The sequence below is a fragment of the Myxocyprinus asiaticus genome, chromosome 9, assembly GCF_019703515.2.
Source record: "Myxocyprinus asiaticus isolate MX2 ecotype Aquarium Trade chromosome 9, UBuf_Myxa_2, whole genome shotgun sequence".
Lineage (NCBI taxonomy): Eukaryota > Metazoa > Chordata > Actinopteri > Cypriniformes > Catostomidae > Myxocyprinus > Myxocyprinus asiaticus.
Genome location: NC_059352.1, coordinates 29,623,911 through 29,637,148, shown reverse-complemented (window position 1 = coordinate 29,637,148; position 13,238 = coordinate 29,623,911). Strand labels below are relative to the sequence as shown.

The 13,238-nt window shown below is 36.3% G+C and overlaps 1 protein-coding gene across 1 annotated transcript in view; it reads right to left on the bottom strand.

Moving 5' to 3' along the window:
* Positions 1-2,877: 2,877 nt before the first annotated feature.
* hs2st1b (heparan sulfate 2-O-sulfotransferase 1b) overlaps positions 2,878-13,238 on the bottom strand; it is a 146,640-nt gene continuing 136,279 nt past the window's right edge. The window contains exons 6-7 of the mRNA XM_051707510.1: positions 12,003-12,160; positions 2,878-7,314 (exon numbers count right to left, since the gene is read on the bottom strand). Of these exons, the coding sequence (XP_051563470.1) occupies positions 7,088-7,314; positions 12,003-12,160 (385 nt within the window). The 3' untranslated portion in view covers positions 2,878-7,087. The remainder of the gene's footprint in view (positions 7,315-12,002; positions 12,161-13,238) is intronic.

Here is a 13,238-nt window from a genome sequence, read left to right as displayed (position 1 = left end):
AGCTTTATTTATAGCCGCCACCAAATCTGAAAGCCGGTGCAGCTCTAATAGAGCAATCTGTATTCTTAATGGTAATACCCCATTCGTTTGGTCCATTTGGCTCAGCACAGGTGCATTAATGGGGCTTGTTGAACAGTTCCAGCTGAGCTGATTCAAAGAGAAGGACAGGGCTCAGTGGACACAATACTCCCTCTAGAGGAAGGAGGGAGAGTTGGACCAGTCATAATGATTTCAGACTCTCACAGGATCAAATGCATGTTATCATAACTTGGAAGAAAGTAAACATTATTCTGACATAAGCAAGTTACATTATAATGTTTTCCTAAACTCCAAGTCTACTCAAATGCTGATAATAGGTAATCAATTGGTCACATAGCATGTCACAATTTTTAGGTATATCTTAACTTTATTTTCAGACTCTCTGAACGGGATAGCTTATGTGTTTTAAACCTAATAATTTACCCTTCAGTGATACTTTAACGCTTACTATCTTTAAAATGAATGTATACTGAATAATAACTCTCAGATAAAAATTGAATCTCTTTCCAGGATACTTATTGGCATAAAAAAAAAGAAAAAAAAAAAAGAAAAAGGAAAACGATAGCAGTGTTACAACAACAGCTCACAGAGAACCTTAGTGCTCCCAATTAACCTCCTTCCTCACAAATTAATACATGGTACAGGCTCTTTTTAATTAAGGAGTAATTATCAGTCTATATTCATCTGCTTAATGAAACAAGCTTTTGTTATGCCTGCAGCACCAACAAAAATGTAATTGTGTTCAGTTTCTTGAAACAGACGTTCTCTTCTTGTAGCTGCAGTCTTAGCACATCCGATCGGTTTGCGACTGCTGTTTCTCTCTCTTTGTGGATGGAGATGGAAGCTGGATTTTTGTTCAACACTGATCCCATTGGTCACACACACTCTCCTCCCACTTTTTTCACTACCACACTATAAAAACCAGTTTCAAAATGAGAGATTACCTATATTTTTCCTAGTCACCTTGATAGCCTACTCTTTATTAAATTCCATGGCATTTTCCCTGTTGTTAGCGGTAAAAGTGTAACTTTAAAATTAACTGGGATGGAGAAACGGTTTATGTAGAGTGTCACAAACCAGGGTGTGTGTGTGGTTCATTACTTGCATACTTGCTTGATCAATTAAAGTGGGAATTACACCAGAATGAAGCGAGGTGGTGGGTGAGCTGTACTCAGCATGTCAGCTGAAAATGCAAGTTGTTTGATATGCAGAACAAGTTATATTTTGATTAAAAAAAAAAGCTCAAAAATAAAAGTTACCAAATTTCAATAATGTATGATAATCATCCTGATCTTATTCACTGAAAAACAATATTTAACGATCCATAAAATTTCAGCAATGCAAATGACTAGAAATCAGGTGCTCAGAAAAGATTGATGAAGATTGCTTTTTACATTTGAACACTTCCACTGAAAGCTTGATGGTGTGACAGACAGACTATTAGTTGGAAGGATGAGTTTGGCAGTGTTCTTATGAAGATACAGAGCATGTCTGCTCTTATTCACTGCTTAAATCAGCCTCATGTCACAGAAACTGTGTCTGTCCAACTCCCCTAAGTTAAACCTATACTTCCCTAGAAGTTGTCAGAAAAGCTAAAATGCCTTGTAACACTTTAGTTTAGATTATTCATATTTCTGACTTGTAATGTCAAACAGTCAAGGTTGCCCTTGGAATATTTTTAAGGAATAGGTCATGCATAAATTCTGTTATTTACTCACCCTCATGTCGTTCCAAACCCATATGACTTTCTTTCTTCTTCAGATCACAGAAGAAGAAGAATAAATAATAATATGTTTAATTTGTATAGTGCTTTTCCAGAACTCAAGGACACTTAACATTCTCAAATTAGTACAGTATTATTTAAATATACAGTATTTTAAAGGGATAGTTCCACACAAAAATGAAAATTCCCTCATCATTTACTCACCCTCATGCAATATCAAATGTGTATGACTTTCTTTCTTCTGCTGAACACAAATTAAGATTTATATAAAAACAGCATAAAAGTATAAAAGACTCCAGTGGTTAAATCAATGTCTTCTGAAGCGAAATGATACCTGTGGGTAAGAAACAGATCAATATTGAAGTCCTTTTTTGCTATAAATATCAACTTTCAATTTCACTTCCACATTCTTCTTTTGTTTTTGACGATTTGCATTCTTTGTGCATATCGCCATCTACTGGGCAGGGAGGATAATTTATAGTAAACAGGAATTAAATGTTGATCTGTTTCTCAGACACACTTATCATATCGCTTCTAAAGACATACAGTAGATTTAACCACTGGAGTCATAAATGGATTACTTTTATGTTGCCTTTATATGCTTTTTGGGCCTTCGCATTTCACTTTAAAGCTTAAAAAAAAAAGCACCCAAAAGTGTCATAAAATTAGTACATGCAACATCATATTATACAACTCTTCTGCAGCCATACAATTACTTTGTACTACATTGGTTCTTCTGTCATGACGCTTGGTCACAAGACATGTAAGAACCAAGGAGTTTTGATGTTGACATGTCACCACTGGATTTATGAACTTTATTAATGATATGATAGTTAATAATGACTTATATTTCTATGGAAATATTACACACAAGTGGTATGGACTACTTTTATGACACTTCCGGGTGATTTTTTAAGCTTTAATGGGAGTCATTGTCAGCTGTTATTGTATTAAAATCAGTTAATGCTACATTCTTTTAAAATATATATTTTTGTGTTCTACAGAGGAAGAAAGCCATGGTTTTGGATGTAGACAGCTGATTGCAAATTATACGTTGTTTGAAAACTTAAGCAGTAATGTGTCAAGGACACTGATAAAATGATAAAAGCATGGTCTAACAGACAGCAATGTTTATTTGAAATATACAGTTAAAGTCAGAAGTTTACATACACTTAAGTTGAAGTCATTACATCTAATTTATAACTCCACAGATTTCATTTGAACAAACTATAGTTTTGGCAAGTCGTTTAGGACATCTACTTTGTGCATGACACAAGTAATTTTTCCAACAATTGTTTACAGACAGATTGTTTCACTTTTAATTGACTACATCACAATTCCAGTGGGTCAGAAGTTTACATACACTTAGTTAACTGTGCCTTTAAGCAGCTTGGAAAATTCCAGAAAATGATGTCAAGCCTTTAGACAATTAACTTCTGATGGGAGGTGTACTGAATTGGAGGTGTACCTGTGGATGTATTTTAAGGCCTACCTTCAAACACAGTGTCTCTTTGCTTGACATCATGGGAAAATCTAAAGAAATCAGCCAAGACCTCAAAAAAATAATTATGGACCTCCACAAGTCTGGGAGAAATTTCCAAATGCCTGAAGGTACCACATTCATCTGTACAAACAATAGTACGCAAGTATAAACACCATGGCACCACGCAGCCATCACACCGCTCAGGAAGGAGACGCATTCTGTCTCCATGAGATGAATGTAGTTTGGTGTGAAAAGTGCAAATCAATCCCAGAACAACAGCAAAGGACCTTATGAAGATTCTGGAGTAAACAGGTAGACAAGTGTCTATTTCCAGAGTAAAACGAGTCCTATATCAATATAACCTGAAAGGCTGCTCAGCAAGTAAGAAGCCACTGCCCCAAAACCTCCATAAAAAGCCAGACTACAGTTTGCAAGTGCACATGGGGACAAAGATCTTACTTTTTGGAGTAATGTCCTCTGGTCTGATGAAACAAAAATTTAACTGTTTGGCCATAATGACCATCGTTATGTTTGGAGGATAAAGGGTGAGGCTTGCAAGCCAAAGAACACCATCCCAACCGTGAAGCATGGGGATGGCAGCATCATGTTGTGGGGGTGCTTTGCTGCAAGAGGAACTGGTGCACTTTACAAAATAGATGACATCATGAGGAAGGAAAATTATGTGGATATATTGAAGCAACATCTCAAGACATCAGCCAGGAAGTTAAAACTTGGTCGCAAATGGGTCTTCCAAATGGACAATGATCCCAAATATACCTCCAAAGTTGTGGCAAAATGGCTTAAGGACAACAAAGTCAAGGTATTGGAGTGGCCATCACAAAGACTTGACCTCAATCCGATTGAAAATTTGTGGGCAGAACTGAAAAACCATGTGCAAGCAAGGTGGCCTACAAACCTGGCTCAGTTACACCAGTTCTGTGTGGAGGAATGGGCCAAAATGTCAGCAACTTATTGTAAGAAGCTTGTGGAAAGCCACCCAAAAGGTTTGACCCAAGATAAACAAATTAAAGGCAATGCTACCAAATACTAACAAAGTGTACGTAAACTTCTGACCCACTGGAAATGTGATGAAAGAAATAAAAGCTGAAATAAATCATTCTCTCTACTATTATTCTGACATTTCACATTCTTAAAATAAAGTAATGATCCTAACTGACCTAAGACAGGGAATGCTTTCTATGATAAAATGTCAGGAGTTGTGAAAATTATTTTGGCTAAGGTATATATAAACTTCTGACTTCAACTGTATGTGTGTGTGTGTGTGTGTGTGTATATATATATATATATTTATTTATTTATTTATTTATTTATACACACACGAGACCAAAAGTTTGGAATAATGTTCAGATTTTGCTCTTATGGAAAGAAATTGGTACTTTAATTCACCAAAGTGGCATTTAACTGATTACAATGTATAGTCAGGACATTAATAACGTGAAAAATTACTATTACAATTTGATTTTGTTTTCTTCAGAACTTCTTAAACTACTTCAAACAGTTCTCATTAAAAAATCAAATTTTGCAGATCCTTGGCATTCTAGCTGTCAGTTTGTCCAGATACTCAGGTGACATTTCACCCCACACTTCCTGTAGCACTTGCCATAGATGTGGCTGTCTTGTCGGGCACTTCTCACGCACTTTACAGTCTAGCTGATCCCACAAAAGCTCAATGGGATTAAGATCCAAAACACTCTTTTCCAATTATCTGTTGTCCAATGTCTGTTTTCTTGCCCACTCTAACCTTTTCTTTTTGATTTTCTGTTTCAAAAGTGGCTTTTTCTTTGAAATTCTTCCCATAAGGCCAGCACCCCTGTGTCTTCTCTTTACTGTTGTACATGAAACTGGTGTTGAGCAGGTAGAATTCAAAGAAGCTGTCAACTGAGGACATGTGAGGTGTCTATTTCTCAAACTAGAGACTCTGATGTACTTATCCTCTTGTTTAGTTGAACACCTGGGCCTTCCACATCTCTTTCTGTCCTTGTTAGAGCCTGTTGTCCTTTGTCTTTGAAGACTGTAGTGTAAATCTTTGTATGAAATCTTCAGTTTTTTGGCAATTTCAAGCATTGTATAGCCTTCATTCCTCAAAACAATGATTGACTGACGAGTTTTTAGAGAAAGCTGCTTCTTTTTTGCCATTTTTGACCTAATATTGACCTTAAGACATGCCAGTCTATTGCATACTGTGGTAACTCAAAACAAACTCAAAGACAATGTTAAGCTTCATTTAATGAACCAAATAGCTTTCAGCAGCGTTTGATATAATGGCAAGTGATTTTCTAGTACCAAATTAGCAATTTAGCATGAATACTCAAGGATAAGGTGTTGGAGTGATGGCTGCTGGAAATAGGGCCTGTCTAGATTTGATCAAAAATGACATTTTTCAAATAGTGATGGTTTTACATCAGTAATGTCCTGACTATACTTTGTGATCAGTTGAATGCCACTTTGGTGAACAGCTAAATATGTACATTATTCCAAATTGTGGCCGCCAGTGAGAGAGAGAGAGAGAGAGAGAGAGAGAGAGAGAGATGTATAAACAAATGGAACAACCCAAATACAAAAGAAAGCTGGCAGTTTAAAAAACCTTAAAGTACAGACATTGTTTAAAACATATATGAACAATTGCTAAAACCAGGGCATGTGATGAAAGGTTATTTATGAAGGCACTATTGAGTGTAAAACTAATGTTGGTTTAAGCCTTGATCTTTTCATTCACAACTGAACCCTGTGACCTAAAAGACATTCAGAGACAAAGACGGATATAGAGATGACTTCCTCCCAGGTCTTCTGGTAAAACACACTACAGCAAAACTTTTATAAAAGCCAGGCTTAGTCAATACACAGAAGGTCTATTTATGAATGCTGAGAGGGCAGTAGTCTGTAGAGACCAAGTTAGCTTATACTGAACTACAAGATGATACCAGTAGTTACTGCTCAAGGAACCCAACATGTTATTTAGATTTCTAAATCTGCCTCACACTTGCAGTAGCAGATAAAATCATGATAAAAGGACTGCTACTCAAACTGCATTTTTTTATTTGAACTGTTAAACACGGTCTCTGTCTGTTAAATGGCTTGATAGTTCATCTCAGAGGTAAGTGTATCTTCTCTGTTACTTTTTAGAATCTTTTGCCTGGGAACTGGGATGAAAAAGAGAGCAATAGAAAAGAAATAAAAGAAAAAAGTAAGATCCCCCAAAAGATGTCTATTTTCTAACTCATTAAGTTTAAACTATACACATCTGAAATTCTTAAACCATTTGGTCCAATTACATAAAATATATTTGTAAATACAATTCTGACCACTTTTTATCCTCTGGCTACAATACCTTTACTTAAGTCTGTAAACACGGTTCATGGCATTCTATTAAAAATGAATATACACAATGCAGAAAGTGTTATAAATCCACAAAACATCAGTTAGTAGTAAAATAAGGAAGTGCTCCTAATGTACCAAATGTCTGGTACAAAAAGCAGTACCCTTTTAACCCTGTTCGAAATGTACTTTTCACAACAGTGACAGATGGCCAAACATTTTCTGACATGTTCTTTTGGAAGGCATAATGAATTATGTGAAAACTCATTTTTGTCTTTCATTTTGTTTTCAAGTTGATGTCAGCAGTGTCTTCACTGTTGTACTGAAGTCCATAAAACGATTCCGGTCTCAAAATTGCTGGTTGATACAGTGTCTCAATGTCAGCACTGTGACATTTGTGTCCATGTTCTTCTTTTCTCAGTACATGTGACTGAACAGTACTTAAACAAGCCAAAGTACACACGCTTATAACTCTGAGCCGCAATATTACTCAAAATCTACTTGCTCTAGTTTACTTTTGGATAGATCTTCTCGTAAAAGAAGTTCTGTGGCAGTAGGTAGAGTTCTCCGTCTTTTTCCCTGACACTGTGAGCACGCACAAACTGAAACTGCTCCAGGGCAAACTCGTAGAACTCGTTCTCCATCTTCCATATGTTGGACTGCTGCAGTTTTGAGATGGACTCTTTAGCTGGAGGTTTCTTCTCGCTCGTTTTCCTCAAGTGAGACTTCTTACCTGTAGGTGAATTTAAACGCATACGATAATGGAGTTGGTCAAACTCAAGCCTTCAGTTTTACTGATTTAATATTTTAATGGTGAGCATCATTAAAAAATATTACATTCTGAGCACCTGAATAAGACTGAAACAGATCATTTTAAAAACTTTTTTTTAATAGCTATGCAAATGGCCTATTAACTAAGCTTAGTACTGTCCATTTTTTAATATATCGCCCAAGTAACTATTCTTTAACCCTTTAAGCTCTGAAGGAGTTTTTAAGGATTTCCTGTTTCAGTAGCATACCCAAATTAAAGGCTTATAAATTGAAAAAACTAAACAAAAAACAAAACAAGGAGGGTCTGGTATCATTGTAAAGAAAACTTTTTTTATTGATATAGATTATGATATATTCTGAGACTCTCAGCCCAAGAAACTACTGGGGGGGAAAAATGAGCCAAAAAGTTTTGACATTATATATCTTTGGGTGTAAATAAGGTGGCTCTGAAAAACTGTCAAAAAGCCTCTCCAAACAAATAAAATATAATAACTGTACATAAGAACTAAATTACATATGCATAGGCTACACAACAATGACTAAAGGTTTGCATAGCATGTAGATCTGATTTTAGTAATGAGATTTCACAGAATGAGTGCCATTTGACTCTATGAGTCTGCATCGAGTCTGTGTCATTTACATGGCGCCATCTCCTGGTGGCCATGTGTAACGTTGTGCTTCGTGTCAATTATCTAATGATTTATGCATCCGATTATTTTGTGTGTGGGCTCATTTGAAAGACAGTCGCCTCCTCTAAGTAATGGTATGTGATATTCTATGTTTTGTTTCGTAAAGTTATAAGCAAAAATGTGGCATTTAAGCAACACCTACATGCATGTCAAAGACATATACTTAGCTATTACTCGCTATATTTTTGTCTGTGAGTAAAACAAATAGGCTGGTTGTATTCTACTCTTTGAGAGCTTTCTAGCAACATATGACACATGGCTATTTGATGAGTTTGATGTTTTTACTGATTGCAATAATATGTATAGTGCAAAGTTTTTTTTTTAATAAATTATCAAAACTTCGGAGTACTTCTGATTTAAGCGCTTGTTCATTTTTTGGTAATAATGCCTACATGCATGGAAAAGTAGAGCTTCTAAGCTTTCAAACAATACCTATTTTGTGTTGGTCAAGACTGTAGTAATAAATATTTTGATAATTATATTTGTTTCTCGCGGGCCTGCCTGCAGGCCCATCCGAGCTTAAAGGGTTAAAGTTAATTTAATAATAATATATACTGTATCTCCATTTACACATTTTATTGGAAAATGTATTTTAAAACTGGGCAATACCAATCGATGCCTAGTTGATGCCGTTACCAATACGATACATTTCATTTATTTTATTTATTTATTATTATTATATATTTTCTTTTTTGTGCAAATTCTTGGAATAAAATTAGTAATTTTAAATATTATTTTTAAAATCTCTCTCTCTCTCTCTCTCTCTCTCTCTCTATATATATATATTTCTTTTTTTTATTTTATTTTATTATTATTTATTTTTTTACATTTGTTGGGCCTCATGTACTCAGATAGGAGACAAAGGCAGGCCAACATACAGCCAAAAAGCCTGACTAAGGCCTGTAGGAACATTAGAATCCTGATAACACAAGCAGCGCCAAAATCAAACAAAGGGAGTCCAAAACAGACTACAGATCCCATCAAGCCCTTCTCACTTTATACCTATGTGTGAAATTCTGAAGGATCGAACTCCCAACTCCTACTGGATGAAACGCACGACAGAACACGTCCCTCAACCATGACGTCAGAGTGTAAAAACCTCAGAGATCAATCTAAGCTTCGCTTCCAGCAACAGTATGTGCCTCATCTAGTTGCAGCACTGCTGCTCCAGGTGTAGCCTCGTTGCCCAAGGAAGTAACGTACGTACCTGAACTTTGGCCATACAATCTCAATCTCGCTGGATGAGCCGAAATGTATCCGTGTATCCGAGCACACTAACGGATCCGAAGGAGACCGCTGAGCAATCCGCGTCTTCACCCTTTTGCTTGCAGAAGTGAAGAGAGAAGATTTCTCTTCCTCTTTCAACAGAGTCAACTTCGCTGTTTTCTTTGCCGACCCACCGAGAATCAGCCGCCGTACTGCCCCCAAACAGAGCGAAGAAGCGGCCTCCCATCATCACCCGAGCTTCGAGGAACCGAGTCAGTGTCAAACGATGGACGAACACACATTTTAACCGCGTCCTCACGCAACTCAAGTAAGAGGTTTACGTCTGGGCAGAGATAGATTATTATAGCGTGTTACAGTTTACGGACCACCGAGTCCGCTCATTGCTGCTAATAATACTCAAGGTATTACTGTAACTTACTGTTACCACGAATGAGATTTGCTATGTTGTCATCCAACCACATTGGGCTGTTTGTGCATTTCCGCCATCGCGGGTGAGACCGGCACACTGAGTTTATCCATTAAAGAACCAACGACCACTCGGATGGATTATGAGCCGTTCACCGCGTCTCTGAGTGATAAAACTAACGGTTGCCTTCTCTCCCACGATCGCTAAAACTGGCTTCGGTGCCGTCACTCTGTTCTCTCTCTCTCGTACTAACCACACACACATACACAACCCCTCACAACATACCCGCACACACAGTTTGCGAGCAGATAACTTGGCGATAGAGCCCAGCGGAGACACGCGTTAAACGGGCAGATGCCATTAACCAGTCTCTCTGCCCACATTCTCTGGCAGGAAACCTCACGTGACGCACACTCCACAAGAGCCACATCCACCAATTTTTGCGCTCCTCCTCTCCACACACACACACACTCCTCTCATGTATTATAGGCTTATTTGTTACCATATCTAATCATGTTACTGTTTAGTTTGCAGTGTAAGTCGGAAGTTTATTGACTGCAATGTATTGATTATTAATTTATATTACTGCATCAATAAACTTATACATTAAAGAGAAGTGTTTTGGTATTGTTCTGAATGCTCCTGAATGTCAGTGCTCGGATTCAAGCCTTCATTGTTTTCCTTTTGAATGTCGATGTTCTATGGACGTTAACTTTCCTAAGAGAACAATAGTATATTGAGACTGTTATACTGTCTGATTATTAGTCCCTGATTCCAGGGTGGTGCCCCGGCGATATTAATCCTTATTAATGTTCTATTGATTTTAATAATTATCTTTGATAATTAATATTCTATTGAATTTGATAATTGATATTTATCTTTGATGACTGTTGATTTAAAGGATTAAAAAGCTAATGTTGATTCTAATCAATGTTCTATTGATTTTAATAATTAATCATTATCTTTGATATTAATAAGCTCCTGAACGAAGCGCCCAACACATTTATTGGCCCAAAATGTAAAATTATTAGACTTCTGTTTTGTTTAACCTTACGGAAATTAAACATGGTTTTACTACAGTAACCACTGATCTTTATACAGTATCTATATTATAGATCAGTGACAGTAACTAAAGTTTACCTAGGGTATTTTTAGTAAAACCATAGTAACCACAAAATTAACCATGGTTACTACAGTCATGGTTACTACAATATTGCTATAGTAAAACCATGGTTACTATATGAATACTACAGTATTACTGTAGTAAAACCATTGTTATTTGCATCAAAACCATGGTTTCTGCCATAAACATCAAAAAACATTACTACAGTCATGGTTACTACATTATTACTATAGTTTTATAAAATAATTAATGCATTAATTAAATATGCTATCATATGTCTTTCTTGTCTTGAAATTTTGTTTTAAAATATAGTAATGATCAATTATTGTATTGCATTTATGCCTCTAAAAAGTATTTTTTTTTTACAAAATGTAGATTTATTTCAGATTGGTTATATCTACCCTGTAGAAACTTGAAATTCTCTCATCATTTGGCAACAGACTGCAGAGGGCAGTAAATGCAAGAATGGCATCTCTTATTTCCAAATAATTATTCCTCAAAAGTACTAAAAGAATTGTTACTGGAACCGGAACCATTACGAGGAACTGGAACCGGAATCTTTAAATTTCTTACTTTTCCCATCGCTATTTAGAATTGATCCACCCTTGTAAAGAACAATACCCAAAGTAAATGTACACCTATTACACACATTTTAGTTCTTTTTGAATAATCATGTAAACAGAAATTAAATCAATTTTTAAACAAAAAGATGTAAGATTTCATCATGATTTTTCTGAAGCCAAACAAAACAATTAGGCTTCCCTCTTTTTAACTGGGCTTAGCAAAGGGCATGCCTATTTTCTAACAAGCTCTTTCTCATTTTCTCCTTTGCAGAGATTTGAAGGACATGTGTTGCTGCTCGGCCTTCTTCCTCCATTTCTCTTCTGTCCATGTAGCCCATGGTGGCTGAATATTAGGTGATTAAAACAGCAATTCCATACCATGCAACCATGTTTTGCATTGCCATTAAAGAAATTAGACTCAAAAATATATACTAATTGACAAATTTCTAACAGTTTATCATTTTAACTGGTGTATTGCCCACTAGAAATGCATAATTACTTAACGTAACCTGTTATTTAGAGCATGCTTTTCATCTAAAGCAACTAACAGTAAACTTATTGACGGAACAGCAAGTACCTTGCTCAAGAGGACAATAGTATGATAGCATTAGATTGCTTAACTCTCAGACGACAAGCAGGTACCTGTGCGGTAGAGTTCTGTTGCTCCTCTGAAGAACCGTGGCAGTGCTGCCTCAAGCATCATTATAAAATCCTCCAGCTCCTCTGTTACTCCCACCAGCAGATACTCGTTCACCAAATTATACTTGGCCTGCTCCAGAGCCCACCTGCTTCCAACATTCCTGCACATGCAAAAACATTTCCATCTAGACCAGTGTTTCACAACCAGGGGTAAATGTAGCCTAGAGGGTCCTTAAAGGTACAATTCACATAAAATTGAAAATTCACTCGTTATTTTTTCACCCTACTGTTGCTCCAAACACATTACTTTTGTTCTTCCATAGAACAGAAAACGTAAATTTTTACAAAAAAGTCTTCACAGGATTCATTTGCCAAACTGTATGTGAATAGTGACTTATCAAACTGGTTTTCATTGCATCTTGTGACTAAATGTGCAACTAATGACGTCTGATGTTATCAACATACAATGGCATCTCTACTGTACATGAAGGGCAAGTGGGGCTGAACCCCACCAGATGTGGTGCTGCTGTGCAAAATGCGTGGCATAATCATACATTTATTTTAAAAGGATAGTTCATCCCAAAATAAAAATTCAATCATTGTTTATTCAGCTCTGTGTTGTAATAACCCTATATGACTTTATTTTTCAAAACAAAGCATTGTGAAAAAAAAAAAAAAAAAATATTCAGTGATGTCATACAATTGCAGCTTATAGTTACTACCTCTTCAAGCTTAAAAAAAAAAAAACACAAAAGTATAATTCAGAAGTCTAATAAATTATTCCATGATTGTTATTATAGCATGTGATAAGGTTTGGTGAGAAATAAATGGAAATCTAATGTATTATTTACTGAAACCAGTTGAAGCAGTTGACCAGCTGTTGACTGCATTCATGACAGGGCATAAGAGCAACAGTTCATGCATCCCCTTCGCAACATGGGGTATTCAAGCATTCTAAAAACCGGTCCGCCACAGTGATAGCGACAACAGAACACAACTCAGCTGCACACAAAACAAAGAACATAACCTACTAAACATGTCTGAAGAGTTTGTAGTTAAAGAACTGATGCATTTCTATGCCCAGCCTTTTTTTTTTTTTTTTTATGCGGATTACTCGAAAATCAAACAGAAATATAGAGGAGGCTACAGACAGCCACAGTAACACTGTGTCATAACCTGAAAGCAAACGACATGCGGAAAAAGGTAACCTTTCTATTTTAATAAAAGTATTGTCATTAC